Source organism: Triturus cristatus, chromosome 1_2 (genome assembly GCF_964204655.1).
Source record: "Triturus cristatus chromosome 1_2, aTriCri1.1, whole genome shotgun sequence".
NCBI lineage: Eukaryota > Metazoa > Chordata > Amphibia > Caudata > Salamandridae > Triturus > Triturus cristatus.
This window is the reverse complement of record NC_140580.1, coordinates 880,204,957-880,225,894: the sequence shown is the minus strand read 5'-3', so window position 1 is coordinate 880,225,894 and position 20,938 is coordinate 880,204,957. Positions and strand designations below refer to the sequence as shown.

General features: G+C 43.3%; 1 protein-coding gene across 1 annotated transcript in view; it reads left to right on the top strand.

Annotated features, from left to right (window-relative positions):
- The window catches only part of PRKCZ (protein kinase C zeta), an 820,696-nt gene that overhangs the window by 40,305 nt on the left and 759,453 nt on the right, over positions 1-20,938 (top strand). The window contains exon 2 of the mRNA XM_085609332.1: positions 6,001-6,189. Coding sequence (XP_085465458.1) covers positions 6,119-6,189 — 71 coding nt within the window. The 5' untranslated portion in view covers positions 6,001-6,118. The remainder of the gene's footprint in view (positions 1-6,000; positions 6,190-20,938) is intronic.

The window sequence follows — 20,938 nt, the reverse complement described above, 5'->3', positions numbered from 1 at the left end:
AGCCTACATATCAGGGGCCCAACTAGTCCACATGGGGAGTGGGGCGGACGGGATGTGTAGGAGGGGATGTGGAATGCAGGGTACATTCCTACACGTAATCTGGGAGTGCCCAGTTGTTCATGGCTTCTGGCGGTGCACACTGAAAGTTATGAGTGAGGTGTGGGGAGTGCCCTTGCTGCCGGAGGCCAAGAGATGCCTCCTGAATGTGTGGGAGCCCACAGATTTAACTGTGCACGGGAGGTTGTGGGCCACACTTGGGCAGACGGTGGCAAAGCGAAACATAGCGCAGCTGTGGGGGGCCGCTACGCCACCTACGTTAAAGAAATGGAAGGAGGATATGGACTGGTGCATGATCCACGAGAAAACCGTTTATGTAGCACGGGGTTGCCCCAAAAAATGGGTGGCGATTTGGACTAAGTGGAATACATACCGGGGAGGGATATGTGAGCCACCGGCTATCACGTCACCAGAGGACCACTGTACACTGTGAACCGCAATGTATGTTTAATGTAGCTCTGCCTGCAGCACGGAAGAGAAAGTACCGACGCATGTGTAAACCGATGCAATTATATTATGTGAGATGTGATGCTGTGTAACATGACCTAAGTTTCTATGTTTAAATAAAAAGAGTTTAAAAAAAAAAAAAAACATCGGAGTACCTGCTTCTGGGACGGCGCATGGTCCGGGGGCGCGCATTGTCTGACCACCCGAATACCTGCTTCTTGGGGGTGTGGGCAGGGAGACTCCCGTAGCGTGTCCGGGGCTTCCAGGGTCTGAAGCACACGTGTTCCAACTTGTCGGGGTAGAGACAGCCAGAGGCGTGAGATCTCCGAGTTTAACCCGATGCTCAGAAATGTAAGTTTAATTCCAACAGCATCCTCCTAGTCGCCCACATTTTCGCTCTCAGGGTCTGGCCCTGCTACTCAAAGTCGGTTTTATATCCGTACGGTTGGCAATTCGCCCAGGGGCACTCGCATGTCTTCCAAACCCCCGGGCACTGTACTTCGTGGGGATTTAACTACCCATGTAAGTATGACACATAAAGATTGTCTTTAACTGTATGGTTTGGCCGCTAGTATTATTGGGGGTGGACTCCTCGAATCCACGAGCACGCTCTGCAGCCACGAATTCTTTAACAAAACCTTCACGTGCGTTGTAAGAAGCCTCGTGGGTAAGAAAAATGCAAACCCAGTGAAACTTTAAAGATGTATGCACTGTACCACCTTAGCACGTTCAATTCCGCGGCTCGTCAGGGGTCGGGAATCCCGTGCATACCTTGCACGCTCACTTCAGCGCCTAGACGCCTTGCACGCTCACTTCAGCGCCTTGTCAGGGGTCGTACATAGGATACGGACAACATAAACACATACACCACTTTTCAGTGTCTACAGTAAAAGGTGTAAAGCGGAGTGCGAGTATTCGAACTACAAGAATACAGTTATCGGTGAGGCGTGGCTGTGCCTGTGTTTTGGAATCGAGTGGTGTGATGTGCGTGCTTGTGTGTGTCTGTCTTTAGTGGCGTCCGCTGGCGGCCGCCGCTGGTTTCACATCACAGAGCTTTAGGACCCGAGGCTGCAACCTGCCAGGGCGCAGACGTCTCAAGTGTCCCACGCCAGCGGAGAGTATGAAATACGAGTTTCTTTTCTATCTTTTAGTTTCTATTTTCCTAATATAAATGCAAATCTACAAATTCCAGAATGTACCGTGGTAAAAAAGCCTGCCAGCTGCTCACGCCCGGCATAGGGCAGCCTGACATCTCTCAGGATGTGGGCCCCAGTGGGTACAATTGCCTCATGTTAGACAAAGTTTCAAGGGGACGATTCGCAGAGTTTTGAATGCACTGAGATCGAGTTTATGTGCACAAAAAGGTCAACTAAGCGTTAAGGTCGGATCTTCTGATTCAAAGTGTGGGACTCTGCGAAAGACAGGAGTGCGTGCCTCGGTCTCCCCAGGGTGAAAACCGGAAGGCAGCACCGCCATACTCATTCACTGGCAAAATACGGTCCCTGTAGACAAGATGAAACAAAAACATTGTGGAAAAATCAGATCTTTTGAATAAATGTACCTGTGCGATCAACGGTGTTGTGTTCTAACCCCTGACCTCTGTCTGGGAGGGGTAAGGCCCTGGGTCAGCACCCTCGTGGCATGGGGAGCCCAGGGGAGGCCTCGCGCTATTGCAGCGTAATGAACAGACCACACACACAGTGACTAGGTTGGGCGCAAACTCCCTGCTCGCCCGCCCGTTTGTTATTTATATCTATCTACGCGCTCACGTCGGGGACGTGAGCGCAACCTGCGCGCGTTCGGCAGCGCTCTAGCGGATGTGAAATGTAAGCCTCCCACTTGCTTGGATTTCTACTTACTTCTGTGAGTTTTGTGCTCCCCTATCCTCTCACCCCCCCCCCCCCCCTCCTAAAAAAATGAACTCTGTGCGACTCTTAGGTGCAGATTGAAAAGCGCAGTTTCCGATCTTATACTAAAAGAGTCTACAAACAAGCAGCGCAGCTCCATTCTCACTGCGCTCACGCGTTGAAATAAAGCGCCTTGAGGCTATTCCGCTCTCAGAGCAGCGCTGCGCCAGAACATTCTTACAGGCATCACTCTTGGTTTGATCATCTTCCTTCGAGTTTATTTCTTTTCCTCGGACTAGGGGCCTCGCACAGAATTAGACAGAGGGGTGTGTGTGAAACCAGCTCAGTGAAAACGGCTGAATGTTTTATTCAATTCAAGTGGCATCCGGGTGCAAATTCCAGTTGGCTAGAGCGATACATGTTTTCTAGTGTACGTGTTTTATTGTATGCGTGTCACATCATTTCCTCTTCGCTGCTGCAGAAAACATTTTACTTTATTGAATATACATTGTAGAACCAGTAATTATTGGGCATTTAGCTGGCAGGCGCTGCTCTCTGAGTTGTCTTTAAAATTGAAAGCTCTCACATCATAACCAAATCCAATGTTCCCTTTATCGCTCACAAAATGATGAAAGGAGGAGTCGGCATGGAGGGGATTTGAGCCTGCAGCATACCCGCAGATGTCTTGTTTTGACCCATGTGGCCGCAGCAGGCACAGCACTCACTGAGCTATCGCGCCCTGCATTATACACATTCCATTTGTTCTTTATATTTATTTGGAATTGTTACCATTTGAACAAAAGTCCAGTGCGTGGCAGCAAGCTTCATGCGGCAGCTTTAGCAGTTTGGACGGGCACCGAGATACATGAAGTGCTGGTCGCTCATTGGGATAATGCACCTACTGCGGGGATCGGTATTTGACGGCAGCATGCTCGGATCTGGGCGGGTTCACTCACTTTTCATCCTCTGTAATGTGAGTACCCTTGAGTTGTGCAACAATAAACATATGTTCTTTAGCGCCAAGAAGCTGATAGAGGCAGAGCGCTTTACAAATAATACATGCCAGGTTACAAGATAGTTTAAATAGAGGTCCTGGGCACAGAGAGCCTAGTTACACGAGACAACTAGTATACATGTTTACATTACAGGCTTGATAATGGCGCTACAGAAGAGGTTAAAGCGCCCACTGCCCATGCCTGTATCCCGCCTCCTTGAGGAAACCCGTGCCACCGTAATTAGGGCAGTATTTATGGACCCCAGGGACCCGTGAGTAGACGAGGATGACCTGGGGTGGGCGAGCCGTCCACAGGTGCTGGTTCTGGCCCAGTGACCCCTTCCCAGGGGCTCTCAGAGGGAATCGCCCTGAACACCACCCCGCCTTTCTCCAAGGCAAAGCAGAAATGCCTCGGAGAAACGCAGTGGCGTTTTCGGATTCGGGGGCGTGTTTTTCTTTTCTCTCCTCTTGCCAATGGCTGGAGGAGAGAAAAACACGCCCTGAGAAAACCTCGCAAAAAACACGCCCCCGAATCCGAAAAGGACGGGGCCTGTTCAGAGAGACAAAGCCTCTTCTCCAATGGCTGGCCAGCATTTAAGAGGCCAGCCAATGGAGAAGAGGGGCGGGTTCAAGCCCCTCTTCTCCAAAACATTAATTCTCCGGACTTCCGGTTCTGCCTTCGGCAGACCGGATGGTCCCGAGACCTAAAAAAGGACCACATTGTTGTGGCGAGCAATTAGAAAGCTTAAAAAATATTTTGAAGTTTTGTTTTTAATCGGATCAGAAAACGTTCAAGGGTTAACAACGTGCATGACTGCGTTATTTACAAATGTATAGCATAATGGCAAACCTATTGGTGTTTTAATTATACATAGGAGTTTACAGTTGCTATACAGCAAACTCAATATACACAATTTTAATGTGTAATAAACAAGTTCCCCTCTTCCATTGAATTCAGGTACTTCTCGCACCGTCTCTTGGCATTCCTTGCTCCATTCTCTTCCTTACTGTCAAAAGGAGTTTGGCCCCTTGCTGATTTCTCCAGCATTGCCCACATCTTCATTAGAGATTTACAAGATTGCCAAAGCAGCTTTTGCCCCCTCTGTGTGTTTTCCTCCTAATTGTGACTGTTTGAAGGAGATAAGCAACACTTTTCACATACCTTATTCTCTGCTGGATGGCACCATGTCTACTACAAAGACTTACCTGCTTCTTTAGGCTATCTGACCAGGGGTGCAGAACACGTCCTTCTCAGCGTCCAGTTCTTGACACATTTTACACTTTTGCAAGATGCCTTGGGTGATACCATAGAATGCCAGACTAAGAAGGCATGGGAGGTAGATCTAGGGCATGGACTCACAAAAGAGTAATCATTGTTTCACTTAGTAAACCAATATCAGTAAACGTATCCAATTGAGATGCACACAGAGCAAAATTTGCTCCTAAGAACTTGCATAAGTAGACCCTCCCAAGTCAAATAAATGTTCCGGATGTGTCAATAAAGTAAGCTGCTGTGAACATCTGCTGTAGGATTTTGCAGGGGCACTGAGTTTTGTTCTAAAGTTAAATGTTTTATAAGAGGGTGTTTCGATGTAAAATTGATTTGTGTGTCATGGAGACCATTCTAGAGGAGAGACCAGAATAAGAATGGATGCAGGTTTCTTGGGTAAGGAGGCGTAATACTGGCTAAAAGAGTACTAGCAGTTTTGTGAATGTCTGAGGAGAGCAGTTCCTTTTATAGGCAGAATAGTTACGTGTTGTGCTACGATGTGCGAGGTTAGAGAACCACAGCGCTGCTAAATGTGGGGAAAGGAACTTAATCTAAATGTTGATATCTGTCAAGTTTTCCTGGACTAAGAGTTAGAAACCAGATCAAGTGGACTTAACATTGAACTGGAGTGCAGAAGACCACGCCAGGTGAGACTGAGAGTTAGATGTCTGAATGATATATGTCGAAATACACCAGAGAAAACGGTTTTCTGTAAGTGAGCTATACAATGAGCGTTTCGAGGTGGATATGTTACAATAATGAAAGCTAAATGCATTTGTTCACAGACGTTTTAATAACTAAAATGCTCTAAGTTTTTACTCTGGCAATTTTCTTGGGTTTTTGTTTTGTGGTGGGTTTTTACGTGTTAAATAACGTTTGTTTTTTTCTTGCTTTTGAAATAAAATTAAGTATTCTTTCAAACTACGGCTTTCCGATACCCTCTGTCTGATTCAGGTCTTAGAAAAACCCATGATGCCATTTTATACCACAGTATTTGCTATTTTTGAGCCACTTGGGATTAGCTCTTATCTGCATGTAGCACAATCATTACAACTATAATTTCAAATCCTCTTTTTTTCCTCTGGAAAAGCGTTCCTGGTGACAATTCAGAGGGAAGAGCGTGACCTTTGGAACTCTACTCGATATCCCCAAACCCCCCAAATAATCTTTTGGCATTACAGTTACACTGGAAACCTTTGCTTCGGGTACAGCTTTGTACTTTTACGTGCATTCTGCTTTTCTAAATTAAAAACTATGTTTCGTGTTAAATGGCTTAAAATTTGAAAAGTTGTAAATTAAATTGAAATCTTGCCTGAGAGCCATTCAAGCTTTTGATGTTAATTTACAGCAGCTGGGTTAATATTCTGGATATATGTTTTTTGCAGGTGAATTGGTAGCAGAGAAAAAAGAGTAACCTGGCTTGTTTAACTTCACACTATTGGTTGGGACCTGTTGCAGTCCATGATATAAACTCATCATAGAGGTTTTGAGGACCCTCGTAACATGCCTAGCAGGATGGGATCCAAAATAAACATGCGGAAGAATTTAATCAGAATTAAAGCACACTATCATGGGTAAGTTAACCCCAATGTGGGGTATTGTAAGCATCAAAGAAAGATTAATTTGTTTTGTTTATTTCAACCTGAATATTGCTGCTTTGAAACTTTTACAACACTAAGATTCTCCGTTTTGCAGTAGTCTGGGATTGGTAGCAGGTTGGAGTCTGCATTTCACTGCGTAGATGAGGAAACTCAAACAACATTTATTGTTTGGTCACTATACAAATATTTAGCTGCTTGGTCCAAAAGTAGATGTATTACCTCCTGTACCAGTTAAAAAAACACAAAAGGCTGGATGGAGTATGCTTAAGTGGTTGGAGAGGTTTTGCAGTGGAAGATGTTTGTCCTTCATGAACTATTGCTCACAACAGATGGTTACGTTGTGTTCGACTGTAGAAACATGTTGCAGTAGAATTGTCACAGCAGCTAAATTTTGTAGTATAGCAGAAGAGGTTTTAGATCTGCATAGATGCTTTATGAGGTGGGGAGAAATGACTGGTGAATGCTTCAATTTGTGTATAAAGTTACTGTGAAGCTTGAAGGATTTAGAGGTGCTCCAAGCATGCCCGGGTGGGTTTCTTGTTGCAGCTAAGCATGCCAGTTTTACAGAGAGATTTAGATGGATTATTGTATAAATTCTAAACAAACCCGATTCTCAAGTAACATTCCAAGCCCGCTATGGTCCAGGTTAAAACACCACTTTACAGACCATAGTTTCTCTGTTTAGCTGGTGCCTTATTTTGTGGTTGGTATAGCTGTGGACACAGTACCTATAATAGAGAGCCCTTATGGTCAGTGGGGTACTGATTTATCCCTTAAGTAGCAGGGGGGGGGGGGGACAGTCCTGTTTTAAAGGGCTCTCTGGAAATTAAGGTTGTCATCTAATTTCCGCATGGCAGTTGGTTTAGATGGAGTTAGGAGGTGCCTCCTTGGAGAGGTTTGTGGAAACAAAAAATCTCCATCCAGAGGTATTTCTTTAAGTGAAGGCTTAACCTTTATCTGTAGGTGCACATCAATTAGTGGAGTAACCCTGGTTCGATTCCTGGTAGTATATAGTACTGAGTGCCTTAAATAAGATTTGTTGAGTGACCCGTGGCCAGTAAAGTGATTAAAATGAGGTTCAAGTGAGAATAATGAAAGTCTGGTTGGCAGTTTCTTAATCTGCTGAATATAAAGCAGGTAAGCTGGAGACCGACGGTTGAATCTGTTTATGTAGTCCAGACCCACCATAGGAGAGCTGAAAGGGGTAAAGGTCTTCCAGTGAGTCAAACCTTGGTAAGAGGCAATTCGTTCTACGAATCCTGAACCAATGAGCTCTGTTTAGGTAACCAGAATGTGGTGCTAGGTTGATGCTGTGAAAAACTCTTCCAAACTGGATGATGAGTAGATTAGACGATTAGAATAGTATCTGTTCTGGTCTTTCCGAATTGCTGCTTTATAGTGTTTGACCTGATGACAGTAATACCTCTTGGAGTCCAGTGGTTTCCACTGTAATGGTTTTAGTATTCATTAGTGGCTTTTAGACAATTTGAATTCTACCAAAAAACAACTTTCTTGTATTTTTGTATGCTTTTACCACTGTCTCTTCTTTCACCACTGACTTGATGATATTCCTGCTTGGGACATGGCAGTCCCCTCAAGGGTTGATTTCTGGGGCCGGAAGTACTTTATTATATAGTGTCTAAGGGAGAGGTGTTGAGCACGCTGGAAAGACCCCCAGAGAAGGGGTTTGCCTCTGCATGAGACACTTAGTTCATGGTTATGGCGACAAATGTACAGCACAGAGTGTTTGCTTAAGCTGCATGCTTTTTATTATTTCTGTTATCGATTTTACACTTTGTATGTTTCCACTGTCTGAAAGCAAGAGCGACATCAGGCAGCATGTTCACACTGAACAAAAGAAAATCTTAGTAAATATATAATGATGTCCTGACCTTCATCAGGACAAAGTTGCTGAATGATGTACAAATGTATTGCATGTGGTCCTGTGATAGCAGAGTGGCTTGTATATGATATTGGCTAAAGTAATTAAAATGTGTCTGACCATTGCAAAGAAGGAGAACGATAGCAGCTGTGGTTTTCTTCTGTTAAAGTTGAAAGAGACACAACTAACTTGAAATATAGGCTCCTTGTGAGTTGTTGTGGTCCATAATAGTCAATCAATCAACGTTGTAGAGTGCTGCTTATCACCAGTGAGGGTATCCAGGCGAAGGGGGTAGGAGGGAGGCTGCTGCTGGGAGTGGTCAGTCGAACATCCAGGTTTTTAGGCCATCTCTGAACTTCTGTAGGGTGGGTGCAGTCTTTGCGGCCAGTTAGGAGAAGGTGCCGCCGCAGCTTCTACTTTTGAGGAATCTGGGTGTGTGGCCGAGGGAGGCGGAATGTAGTTGCATGCTAGGTTGTTGTAAGTTCAGTCTGTGATGGAGGTTGGCAGGTCCTTTGTTGAGCAGGGCCTTGTAGGCGTGGGTCAGTAGTTTAAACTGAGACTTTTTTGGGACGGGGAGCCAGTGGAGCGCTCTGAGGTGGAGGGTGATGTGTGCTGTTCTCAAGAGGTCGAGGATGAGCCTGGCTGCAGCGTTTTAGATGGTTTGCAATTTGATCAGTAGTTTTGAGGTCATGCCCACGTAGAGGAAGTTTCCGTAGTCCAGGCGGCTTGTGACGAGGGCTTAGGTGACAGTGCATCTGGTGTTGATGTAGAGCCATCTGAATATTTTCCGGAGGGTGAGGACGCTGGCTGAGAAGATAATGTTTACCTGCTTCTTCATGATGAGCTTGATGTTGAGTATGATGCCGAGGTTTCAGACGTGGTCTGTGGGAGTGGGCAAGGATCCCAGTTCCACTGGCCACCAGGAGTCTTCTCATGTGGGGCAGTTGCTCCTGAAGAAGAGTACCTCTGTTTTTTTGGTGTGGAGTTTGAGGCATTTGTTGTGCATCCAGCTGGCTACGCTGGTCATGCACTTGTGGAAATTGGTTTTAATGTTAGTGGGGTTTGAGGAGAAGGTGAGCTGAGTGTTGTTCGTGTATGATATGATGTTCATACCCTAGGATTTGACCACGGGGCCATGTATGTGTTGAACAAGGTTGGACTCAGTGAGGACCCTTGGGGAATGCCGCAGATGATGTTCTTTGGGCCTGAGGTGTAAGGCGCGAGGTGGATACTCTGGGTTCTGCCAGTGAGTTAGAAGCTATCCATTTAAAGGCATTTCCTTGGATCCCCATCTGATGAAGTCCGTGGAGGAGGGTGTAGTGTGACACTGTGTCGAAGGCTGCGGAGACGTCTAGGAGGATCAGGGCTTCGATCTCTCCCTGGTCTAGGAGAGATCAGATGTCATCTGTGGCTGCGATTAGTGCGGATTTGGTGCTGTGATTAGCACGGAATTCTGATTCGGATGGATCCAGGAGGTTGTTGATGTCTAGGTGGTTGGAGAGCTGTTATTTCTCCAGGACTTTAGCCAGGAATGGGAACAGAGAGATGGGCCAGGAGTTCTTCTAGGTCGCCTGTAGGTATTTTTAGCAGAGGGTTTACTTCTGCGTGTATCCATCCTTCAGGGAAGGAGGCAGAGTTGATCGATGAGTTGAGGATGGTGGTGAGTTTCTTACGGATGAAGATGCTCTCCAGGTTGTACATGTGGTGGGGGCAGGGGTCTCATGGTGATCCAGGTGTTGACATTTTTGATGACCACCTTGAGGTTGGCAGTGGTGTCCGCGGGGGAGGTGTTGAGGGTGTTGGTCCGTAGATTTTCCATTACCTTGCTCCTATGGGCAGTGCTGGTCTGGTCAGTGGCGGTGTTGGGGGTGATGGATATGGTGAAGTGGACGATTGAGTGGTCGGACCAGGTGTTCTCTGAGGTATAGCTGTATTTGATTATGTTGCTGGCTATGATGACCGGGTCCTGAGTGTGTCCTGCTACGTGCGTGGGGTCGGTGACGATTTGGGTGAGACCGAGGTTGTTCGTGCTCTAATAAGTTTGCCCTGCTGGCGTTGCTTGGGTTGTCGATCCTACTATTCTATAACTGTGGTATATTTATTCTTATTTTATTTATGGTAGGGCAGCACTTCAGGCCACAGATTTAAATGCTGTTGCGCTAATGATAATGGAGTCATCAACCAGATCATGTGCACGTAGTAATTTTTATCCGTAGCCCAGTAGTAACACTGATGGTCACTAAGAGCATTTTACTGCTGTGACTACTTCATTCCTTTTTTGGGTCCGATTTTGTCTTAATATCCTTTTGTAATTTTGTGCGTATTACGACATAGCTCCTCGTTTCGTCTATAGATTCTTCTGGTACTCCCCTCGGGGCACACCTCCTTGTCACGGCGTTGCGTAGGTGCATGTGGCTCTGGATTCCTTCCACTCTGCAGGTATATCATCACTGTTCATGTTAACTTATTGTACACAATTGTTTCGCATTAGACCTCTTAACCACATAGCTTGGCTTGTAGAGTCAACAGTTTGAGACCGTGTTTCGGCACGTGGCTACTGCTGAGCACTGCGCTGAATTTCAAAGGTATTTTTACTCCACACCCTACACTTAGTGCTGGTATGATTGGTCCATCATTTATTTCATAGTAATCCCCATTTTGTGTATTGGCAGGTGTTTTTCCCTCCTCATTTTGCAGCGATTCCATACTTTTCCCTGATTCGTTTATTTCATGATGTTCATGGTTCTTTCCAAGAATTGTTCATATGCACCGCTGTCTTTTACTCTTACTCTTAACTTTACACTCATAGCCCTATGAATGCACTCTTTCGGGTTCACCCACAATGGTCTGTATCGATAATACGCTGGGATTCCGTAGACCATTGCATGCTGAGATTTGTTGTTCTCATTTACTTTCTTTCATCCACCAAAGAGATTGGTCAATCTAGCAAAGGGTTATTACTACCTTTTTGGTGTTTCTGTGTGTTGCTTTTCATAGCCTGCATTTACGGCTCGATAATTCATGATGGGTTGACAATTCGTAGTAAGGTTTGCACGCGCATCGCAATGACAGTTGGCCTAATGATTTTGGATGGGTGCAAGTTAGTCTTTCCTCATTCAATTTTGTCCATTTTTGAACCTGTAATGGTTTCTCAGATGTATAATTAGCTACTCTTTCTCTTGAATTCACAGTAACCCCTGATGAGGGGTGCTTTTCACCAGAAATGCATTGGGTCATGCGTTACAACCATGAACCCCTTTTTAAGATGAGAATGCTATATTTATGTTGCATACAAGCAAAACATTTGTGACAACACGACAAGCCTACAAGCAACTCATTAAATCATTTTGCATTATTGTTTCTATCTCTTTTCAATATTATATCGTTTGATTATTTGGGATATTTTGATTGATATCGTCCACTATGAAGCCTTAGGGCATCAGCAGTGCCTGTTGTGTCTAGTGTACTTCGATGATCTCGCTTTTTCTCAAGTTGATTTGCGGGTCTAGGCAGGGCTCATTACAGCACTGCACACTGTTTGCTTCCAATGTTGAAACTGTATACTAATTTCGGTTACATTTATGCAATTGAGTGCATTTCTACCACTGTCTGAGTTTTCTTTTGTGAGCCATCCGTAAGACGGACAATAGCTGTGGTGAACATGGTCCCATTTCTGGACACGAGTAATGATGTAGGTGTATGTTGCTGAGCTGGCCATAGCTGTTGCAGCAAATCTTTGCCTGTTTTTGTTATTCTGTGTTCAGCAACGTTTTATGCAGACCACAACGAAGAGTACTATTTTATAGATTTTATTTAAATAGTGTTTCATTCAGTGTTTTCACTGTTTCTAAGCACTCCTTATTTTGTCCACTGTGGGAAGTAAAGGATAGGTCGAGCGGGAAGGTCCGGATTAGAGCTTTGTGATGCACATTCAGCATCTCAGCCACTTCAACACAATGTGTCATTGTATAGTATATATTCCATGTATTATATATTCCATGCATCGTTCAAATATCACACAAAAGTATACAAAAAAGTGATGGATGGAATGCTTGAATTAATCTCAGGCTCCGGTAATTACTTGAGCCACATTCCAGTCCATTGTTTTGCACACCATGCCTCCTCATTCGAATACTGCAAGCATGTATAATAATTCGGTGAACTCAGCACAGACAAATTATGTATCAGCTTGTTCAGTAGGATAGCACAGGAAATGATAATCATTCTTCACGAATGGTTCATGACAGGCATTGAATTGCTATGTATGTCTGACTTCTAATGCTACAACGTGCTACTCATCCACCGATACCAGAACTGTCAGGTGAAAATGCAGCCTTTTTTATCAGGTGACGTGGAAAATACTTGCCATTCCAATTTGATGACCAGGCACAAGTCGGCTTTGCTTCAGTGCCATGGTAGCTTATAAACGAACATCTCAATCAGATACATGAGTGGCAGAACCTGTATTTCTTGCTGTACTTTGAGATTTGCTTGTTGGATGAGCGAGCAGTAGTTCATGAATCTTGCGTATGCTTATTCGTAACCAAGCTGGGACCACAGATATCATGAGGCTTGAGAGGACAGAGGAGCGAGGTCTGAAAATGTTGGGCCAAATGTTTTTTTAAATGGCAAATTGTTTCCCAGAAATGAACTTCTTTATAGTTAACAGTGCTCCCAGGTGGTAGTCTCCTCCTGGATATCAATTCATCAAAATGACAGGGGTAGTAAAAGTGCCATTGGGCGCCCTTTCATCTCCCTGATGGCTTGCCAGGGTTGACCTCTTGCTTCACCCTTAGCCACTTCCCATTTACTGTAGGAGTCCTAGGGGAGGAGTAAAAGGTGGCAACTTGTGAACATCGATAGGGCCGTGAGAGCCCTCTTCAGATCTGTTCATCCTGCTGGTGCAGTGGCTCCTAAAGCCAGGGGTAGCAAAGTCTAGTGCTGTAGTACAAAGAGCAGGCCAGCTTCCACTCATCCCTTCCCCTAATGAAGTCCATGCCAGTGCTATGACCATGTCGGTGTCTGGGAAATTTGTACCTGTTTTCAGCTTTTCTGAGCAAGAAAAGGGTTAAACTGGGCTGGAGCAGATAAACACCTGATTTCCTCCTTCAGTTGGTTTTAAAAAATCAGTTAATTTAGTTGTTGTGCTGCGGTTTTTAATACAATAATTATAGATTGTTAGGAGTTTTACCTAGGAAATGTGTAAACACGTAGTTTTTTGTGCTTACCACAAGCAAAATCCGTATGGCCTATTCATTTTTATTAAACTTTCTCATTTTAAATTCCAGCAGATTTGACCTGTCAAAATTTAACAGGGGATGCATGTTTTAATCACACCCACTGTTTATCAAAAACGTTAAAAAAAAGAGCCTCCTAATACATGTGTAATGCTATTTTCTGCCCACTTATGAGTGCCTTGGTGTAGGAGATGAGCGCTTTCGCTGGAGCAGATGCAATGCAGAAACCTCACCCATGTATGGGCATTTGAGACCAAAGGAGCCTCTTCTTTCATGTAGTCAGCCCTAAAGATGTCCTGTTCACTTTTTCACATTGCTGCAAAATTCATTGAAATTGTTTTTGCCTGTGAACATTTCCAAATGGTACACATTTTAGAAGAAGTGGAAAATTTCTTTTTTTTTTCTTCATGTGGGATATATTTTTCCCGCAGAGAACATTTTTCCTCAACAGCCTCACAAACTTTAGGGGGGTTGCATTCCCCTTTCTACTCTGAAAAGGGATTTATTCCTGCCCTTGATAGGAGTAAGCGTCAGACCATTTTCAGGTTTGGAAGGGAAAGGTAGGAGAGAAGTTTGTGTATTCACAAAAAACGTATAGGTTTGCAGCTGTTCACAAACATAAGGGCAACGAGTGTGAAACGGACTTTTGTGAATTACAATAACATTATCGCTTGGTATGTGCATAAGACTTTCCTTCTCCTGATGAGGCCTCAAAGCACTTTCAAAATGGGTAAGTTGGTTTTGCACTGCCAAGCAAAGCTATTAGTACATGTAAGTATTTTGTAAATAGCTACACTGATAGAAGCTTCGTTAGATCTCTCTTCTGAAGATGTCACGGGTAACCTAGAATGTTATGGTGCTTGTAGGCAGAGGTACTAAGAAACTTTTTGATTTTTTTTTTCAAAATATGTTTAGGGCACACTGCTTCAACTCCTTTTTTAGTATATCAGATGTATCACCCCACTACTCTTAAAATCTGGAGCATATGTAGTTTCAAAGTCCTACTCGATGAGACTTTCTTCACATTTCAGGGTGTAGAGGTCTCCCCTGTGACAATGCACTAGCCTGCCTAATTCTCAGAGATCTAGACCTGGACATGTAGGACACAAATCATGAAGACTGAGGCTTTTGTAAGTTTAACTTCGAAGTAGACATTCACTTTTAAAATTCACAAAATGTGAATCTGCACATGTAAAGGGATTTATTTATTCTTGCGTGTTATTATCCGAGCAATTCCCATGGATAAAAAAAACAAGTGTGATTTTACTGAAGTAAAGGCAATTCCACATGCTCATTTGCACACCGTGTAAATTCACGTATGGTGAGCAGTCTTTTCATTAATATAATTGAAAATAATTCAAAACACTTTTCGAGAAGTGCGACTGTAAATCTTCAGCTGTCAGTTGCCTAATGTACACTTGAAAACCTTTGTGCAATCTAAAAATGGTTACATTTTGGGTATATCGGAGCATAATTCCACAGTTCTGTTTTAACTAATATTTTTTTAAGATTAGTTTTCTCAGTGCCCTCGGGAATAAGTTATGACACCATTCACACTGACAAACTGGGAGGATGGGTGTACTTTTTCTGCATTCAGATGAAGTCACATGTCCAGGTGAGAGCAGGAATTTCGAGAGTGAGCACTGATGTAGATTCCACTGCACAACTATGCTGCCTAGTCACTGCATTCCTAAATACAAGTGAATGCCTTGGCACTTAAAAGGTGAGTTGCAATCACATTTTCATTTCCTCTTCCTGACCATTTTTCTGACACTTCTCAGGGTGTGGCCACTTTTCTGTAATTGCAATTGCATTTCTGTAGTGCTTACTACAACCGTGACGAGGCGTCAAAATGCTTTTTCGGTGAGTAGCACTTTACTCCGGAACCCAAAAAGGATTAGTGGTGAATTAGTATAGGGAAATAAGAAATTAATTTGAGCGGTGGACTTCTCTGGATGTGGCCACTTTATAGGACCATGTACCTTGAGTACATTATGCTCACTGCCCACAGCTAATAGATCAGAGCTGAACTCCTACTCGGATAAACTACAACTGATAGAATGGCTCTCTCTACTCACTCGGTTTGATGAATCTACCAACATAATACCCTCAAAAATTCGTAGTCTTATCATAAGCTGCCACTCTGATGTTCTGTTTCAAAATCAAATTTATTTTTGCTTTTTGTGCTGTTAGTAAGACTACCAGATGATTTAATGCCACCAAATAAACAGTGCCCCGGTCCTACAAATCCCTATTTTCAGGTGTTAGTTCAGTTGGCGCCACTGAACCTATCCTACATCTCCCAGAATGCATTTGGTTGTTAAATTAACCCAGGAGTATCTACTACAACTAAGTGCTGGAGTCACGTGGTGGCCTTGGCTGTTTTTTCCTCAGTCCCAGGGCATGTTCACCTATTGCTAATTTTCCACTTAAGCTGTAAATTATTACACGAGTTAAAAATATAAACGCGTGCTCATAACTAGCCCTTCCCTGCACCTTCAAAGCATCGCAGTCCTAGAACGTGCGATGTGGTCATGGCTTCTGAGGCTGGCTTTGAACCTCTGTGATGACTGGTAATTGCAGACACGAGGCCCTTCACTTTCTGGGAAGCGTTTCGCAAGCTCGCGAGTGGAGGCTGGGAAGGCCTGTGGGAGGACCAGTGAAGTCCACATTCCAGGCCGCATGTCATCCTGCAGGGCGTGTTCGTGCACAACTATTTTCACTATGCGTGTAATGCGCCCTTCTGGCAGAGTGTAGCAACATCAGCTCAGTGAGCGATTAGATATGGTTTTTACTAGCTCAGAGTAGGGGAGGGACTTCTGTGTGAACAACACATTTTCCGGCCTTTGCTGACGTGCACGTAATGTCAGATTGAGAATAACAAATCCAAGCTCGCTACATTTGCCACGTGGCTGATATGTAACATCCGTTCAATGTATATACATGTCCTCTCTGAACAGAGGCTCTTTGACTCTCTCCAGCCAAATTCTCTTTTGCTTCCCCCGCAGTCTATACCCTTCCAGCAGTGATCATAACGGTCACTGAATCCATCCCTCCATGCCCTCAGCTGAGTCAGTTGCTGAACTGTTTTATGATGTGTTGTCTTTCATGGTTGGTGGTTGGTTCTGTGTTAGGGGTTGGCGTAAGCCCCCCTTGCCGTTCTGATGGTCCTGTACATCGACACCTCTTCGACTTCAAATGGGAAATACATTAATAATTAGTACTGTCTTGAAGTCTATGGTTCAAAGGCTTTGGATTTCATTGTTTAAGACCCAATACTCGAATTTAAGAAAGCGTTGCAATATGTTTTATTTATAATATCATAATAAACTGGGTTGTGAAGCCACATGGAGTCTTGCACCTTAATTAAAGGCTTACAGAGAATGATCCATGTAAGCCCTGTTCTCACCTAAACTGCCCCCCCACACACACACACACACACGATGCAACCCATATTACCCCCTGTTTTAAGTGTAATCTTAACTGGTTGGCATCCGGTGTCATCTACAGCTCAAAAACCTTAGTCCCTCCAGGACTAGCTCCTCTATTTATCCTGCTGAGTGTCATTAAATTGAGTAGGAGTAACACCTGTTATAGTGCTTATATAGTGTTTAATAACAGTGTTGCTATTTCTAACTACTATAAATCTTTAGGAAGCGATAGAAACAGTGGCATTACAGTTCTTTTTCACTCATTACCATAGTATTCCATGTGAAACCAAAAGGAGTCAGCACCACTCGCTCACTACACAGAATACACACAAACGTAATGCCTACTGTCAGTGAGTAATGTCTGCCTACATAGGTGGCAGAAGTGCACAATACAGCACCTACTGCCAGTGAGCGAGTGCCAAAAGGCCTTAATTATGCAAAAAGTACTTTTTAAAAATGCTGATAAGATGGTGAAAGAAGGTTATCTGGTCTGATCGGACGCACCAGTCCCTTGGGCACTTAATTTGTATGTGGATCTGCGTGAGTTTGGATCTATACTGATCTCTTCTGATTTAGTTCAGGTCTCTTCAAATGCTTTTCTCGCATTGTGGTAACCTGAAAACAATTATCCAGCTATGTCCAAATAGGGGCAGCAGAGCGGACTCATTTGAAATGTATCTGAAGCTCAATCCTTATTTTCAACAAAATTTGAGGCTTTCGTATAGTACAACTGGATGTTTTTAAAGTTTAACATGACAAGACCAAAATAGGCGACCTCCTTTCAATTGCCCCCCCTTTTTTTTTTCTTTCTAATTTGCTGATATTAGAAATATGACTCTAGGCTCCTCGATCATGCCTACCTCCCATGATGTATATTCACAGTAGAAGGAAGACTGACACCTGGGTGAAGTAGAATGTCTTGTCAATCGTGGCTGGCACAGCTCCCCCAAAAAAGAACTCCTAAAATGTATTCTATACCTTGGGTGTCCTTAAGGATTGCTATAGCTATCACAGAACACCCCGAACTTGTTATTTATTGCTTGAATAATACACTGACTAACGTTCTCCTTTCACATCCTCTAGAAAATCTGCCATTTGCTCATGGTCTTATTCGGTCAGAATCCGACCTTTTAACTAACTTAGACCTTAAAAGAAAGGCAACCATGAATAACATGTTAAGCATCTTCATGACCAACATAGGGATTCTACTTTTCTATCTGCTATATACAGATTATTCATTGCCCTCCTAAAACAGCTTAAAAACCGTATAACCCATTGTCATATTTATTCGATTATAAATACATTTAATGACCTCTTTGTCTTTATACTGTAAATGTTTAACATCTTGTTCAAGTATTTCCACATCAAAACACATAACTTTGTACATCTGCAAAGAATGATGTCCTGTATCTTCCATCTCAATTGCCCAAAGCGTACGGATGCATGTAGAATAAGTGTGAATAATCCCTAAATCAATGTCCCACACCCTCAGAATGAATTCCTAACTTCTAAGAATGGCTACATTTAGGTTTCAAATAAAAAGGTGTATTCTTGAAGCTTATCAGTGTTGGTTTGAGAGCAAGAGGTCCATATTCTGGGCCACATACTTCTGATCTTCAATCTTCTTCACGCCACAGTTGAAATACTGGTATTGTAAGATCAAGATTACTTGATCTGATATGACAAGAAGGTTTGCATTTGGTGTTTGGTTATCCCCCCCAGTGTTTTTCCTTGAGTCATTTATATATCATGGATGCTAACGTAAGACTCACTTTGACATTGTTAGACAATAAAAGGGAGTTTAGACCTGCTGTCATACTATCAAATATTCCTAGGTTCAGTACCAATTTAGGTGCCAATTTTGAACTTGCATAACATAACTTAGCGAGCATTAGCATAGTAAAGTCTGGAATTTGAGAAGCAATGTCTTTCTGATGTATTCTTTTTCACAGAATGGCAGCACTTCTTTTAGCTGGTACAAACCGAATATTGCAGAAGGTACGTGTGTGTCAGAGTTCAGCTCCGCATTCAAGATGAAGCCAAGATTTTTAACGTCTTATTCTTAAAGGACATTTAACATGTGCATCCTTCTGTTTGTAACTTGATCCCATAAGCAGCCCTATATTTAATCACCTCTTTGAAACCTTATTTGAGAGCTAGGAAGTCCTCTTTGAGGCCTTTCACACACATTCTATAACTGGATATCAACTGCTATTGAAGTAAAATGCAGTGTCTGTGACCATCTTGGGTTTATGGACTCTCTTCAAAAGATGTCGTGTGGATCTGCCCCCTACATTTCCTTAAACATGGTGCCTTTTGACTGCTACTCTCCTTGAGGCCATGATCACTAGCCATACAGTCCATCTGCCTCAACCATTAGGTCAAGGTCTCTTCACCAAGACACTATACTAACAGGAGTCAATTGCTTGAGCTGCTCCACTGGCACATCTTTGTGGATAACTTATTTTAAGCCACCTATCGTGTTTGTAGTTTAACACTCCGCTTGGGTGTCCTTTTGTATTTGATCCTGTGTTCCTATTTCACTTTGTATCACTTATAGTGACATTTTCTAAAGTTTTCTAAATAGTTTCACGTATTCTCCTCTGTTCTATTATGGCATTTTGAATTCTGTATTAACTTTCCAGCCATGCCCCAATTTTAGGTTGATTCTACAGACCGCACATGTGCTGTCTTTTACGAAGCATGTTATGGTTTACCAAGAGCATAAAGAGGTTTGGAGCCCTCTCATTTCTTACCTTTGGTTGGCTTTCCTTATCATTCTCCATATGCCTGCTTTTTATTCATGTCCCAGCTTGTCAGTTTTGAGTTTGTCCCTTCTGTAGAGCATTGCCTGTTTACAATCTCTTTGATTGTCTGGCATAGTAGCTTCCACTGCTTGTTTTACTAGAACTACTTTTTTCTTTTTTGTAACTCACTCCATAAGAGCGCATCTATCTCCCTTGTGAACATCTCTCTCCTTGCGATCTGTGTTGTTTTCTGTAGCCCGACTGCTTCTCCTTGCCATCTTCTCTAACGTGCTAACCCTTGTGCTTCTCTCCATTGCTTCCCCTCACTGGTGCTCTATGAGTTGCTTCCCCCAAACCCCATGTTAAATCTGGATTATAATTGGTGAAACTGCTAAACTTGTCTGTGCTCAGGACAGCGATTCTGCATGTTATGCCTCCTTTCGGGCATGAAACATGGATTAGGAAGTTGATATGGCATCCTGTAAATATTTGAAATGCTGATACCGTCCCGTTAAATGTAATGCAGCAGTGCCTGCCCATTTAAAGCACTGCCCACTCTGCATTATCTGCGTTTACCTTTTGTGGTATTGCCGCCCTTAAAATAAAGCACCTGCAGAGAGGTCCTGTGTATGGTTACTTATTATTGTTGACACGAGGGGTTGAACATCTTGTCACCCCAGGGGATGGGAGGGCCTTTTGATGACATTCCAGAGGTAGTTGTGTGGACTGTTTGCTGTGAATTCAGATCATGAGGGAGGGTTTGCTTGCAGGGAGTTGTATCCAGGATTATAGAACAAAGGATCAGCACCGACTCTGCGCAGTCGGTCTCCATGGAGCTCGACAACACTGCTTTCTGTGCTCCTGAATGGGCTGTTCTGCTAATCACTCTTGACTGGGAACATGAAACCACTGTACTTGGACAGGAAACAATTGAAATTTACAAGGCACATAATGTCGAAGCTTTACATTCACAGTTCTGGTTTGGAAATCATAGAACACATACCACTTCTTGGGATCACACTTTGAATTTGATGAAATGTATCATAAGTACAGTTACTCTCCCACTAGCAGGAAGCAAGATTTTTATTAGACGTTCTACAGTTCTTTTCGTGTATTAGTTCTCTCTATATAGTCGATTCTCATAGCCGTGTGTTTCTTGTGCAAATATTTGCCTACTGTTAATGAATGTCTGTACAAGAATATCCCTTTGCTTCATAAAATCTCGATTCCTGAATATTTTTTTTTTTTTTTTTAAGAATACTTCTCAATTTTCTTTGAGGCCGAATGACTTATGGAATGCATCACACAATATGCTTCTCTCTGTTGCTTGGATTGGGATGGTCTTTTGAGTAGAAGACACTTTGATTCCAATTCACACACCATTTAACACTCCCAGTGGTAACTCAACTCTAAGAATGCCCTGTA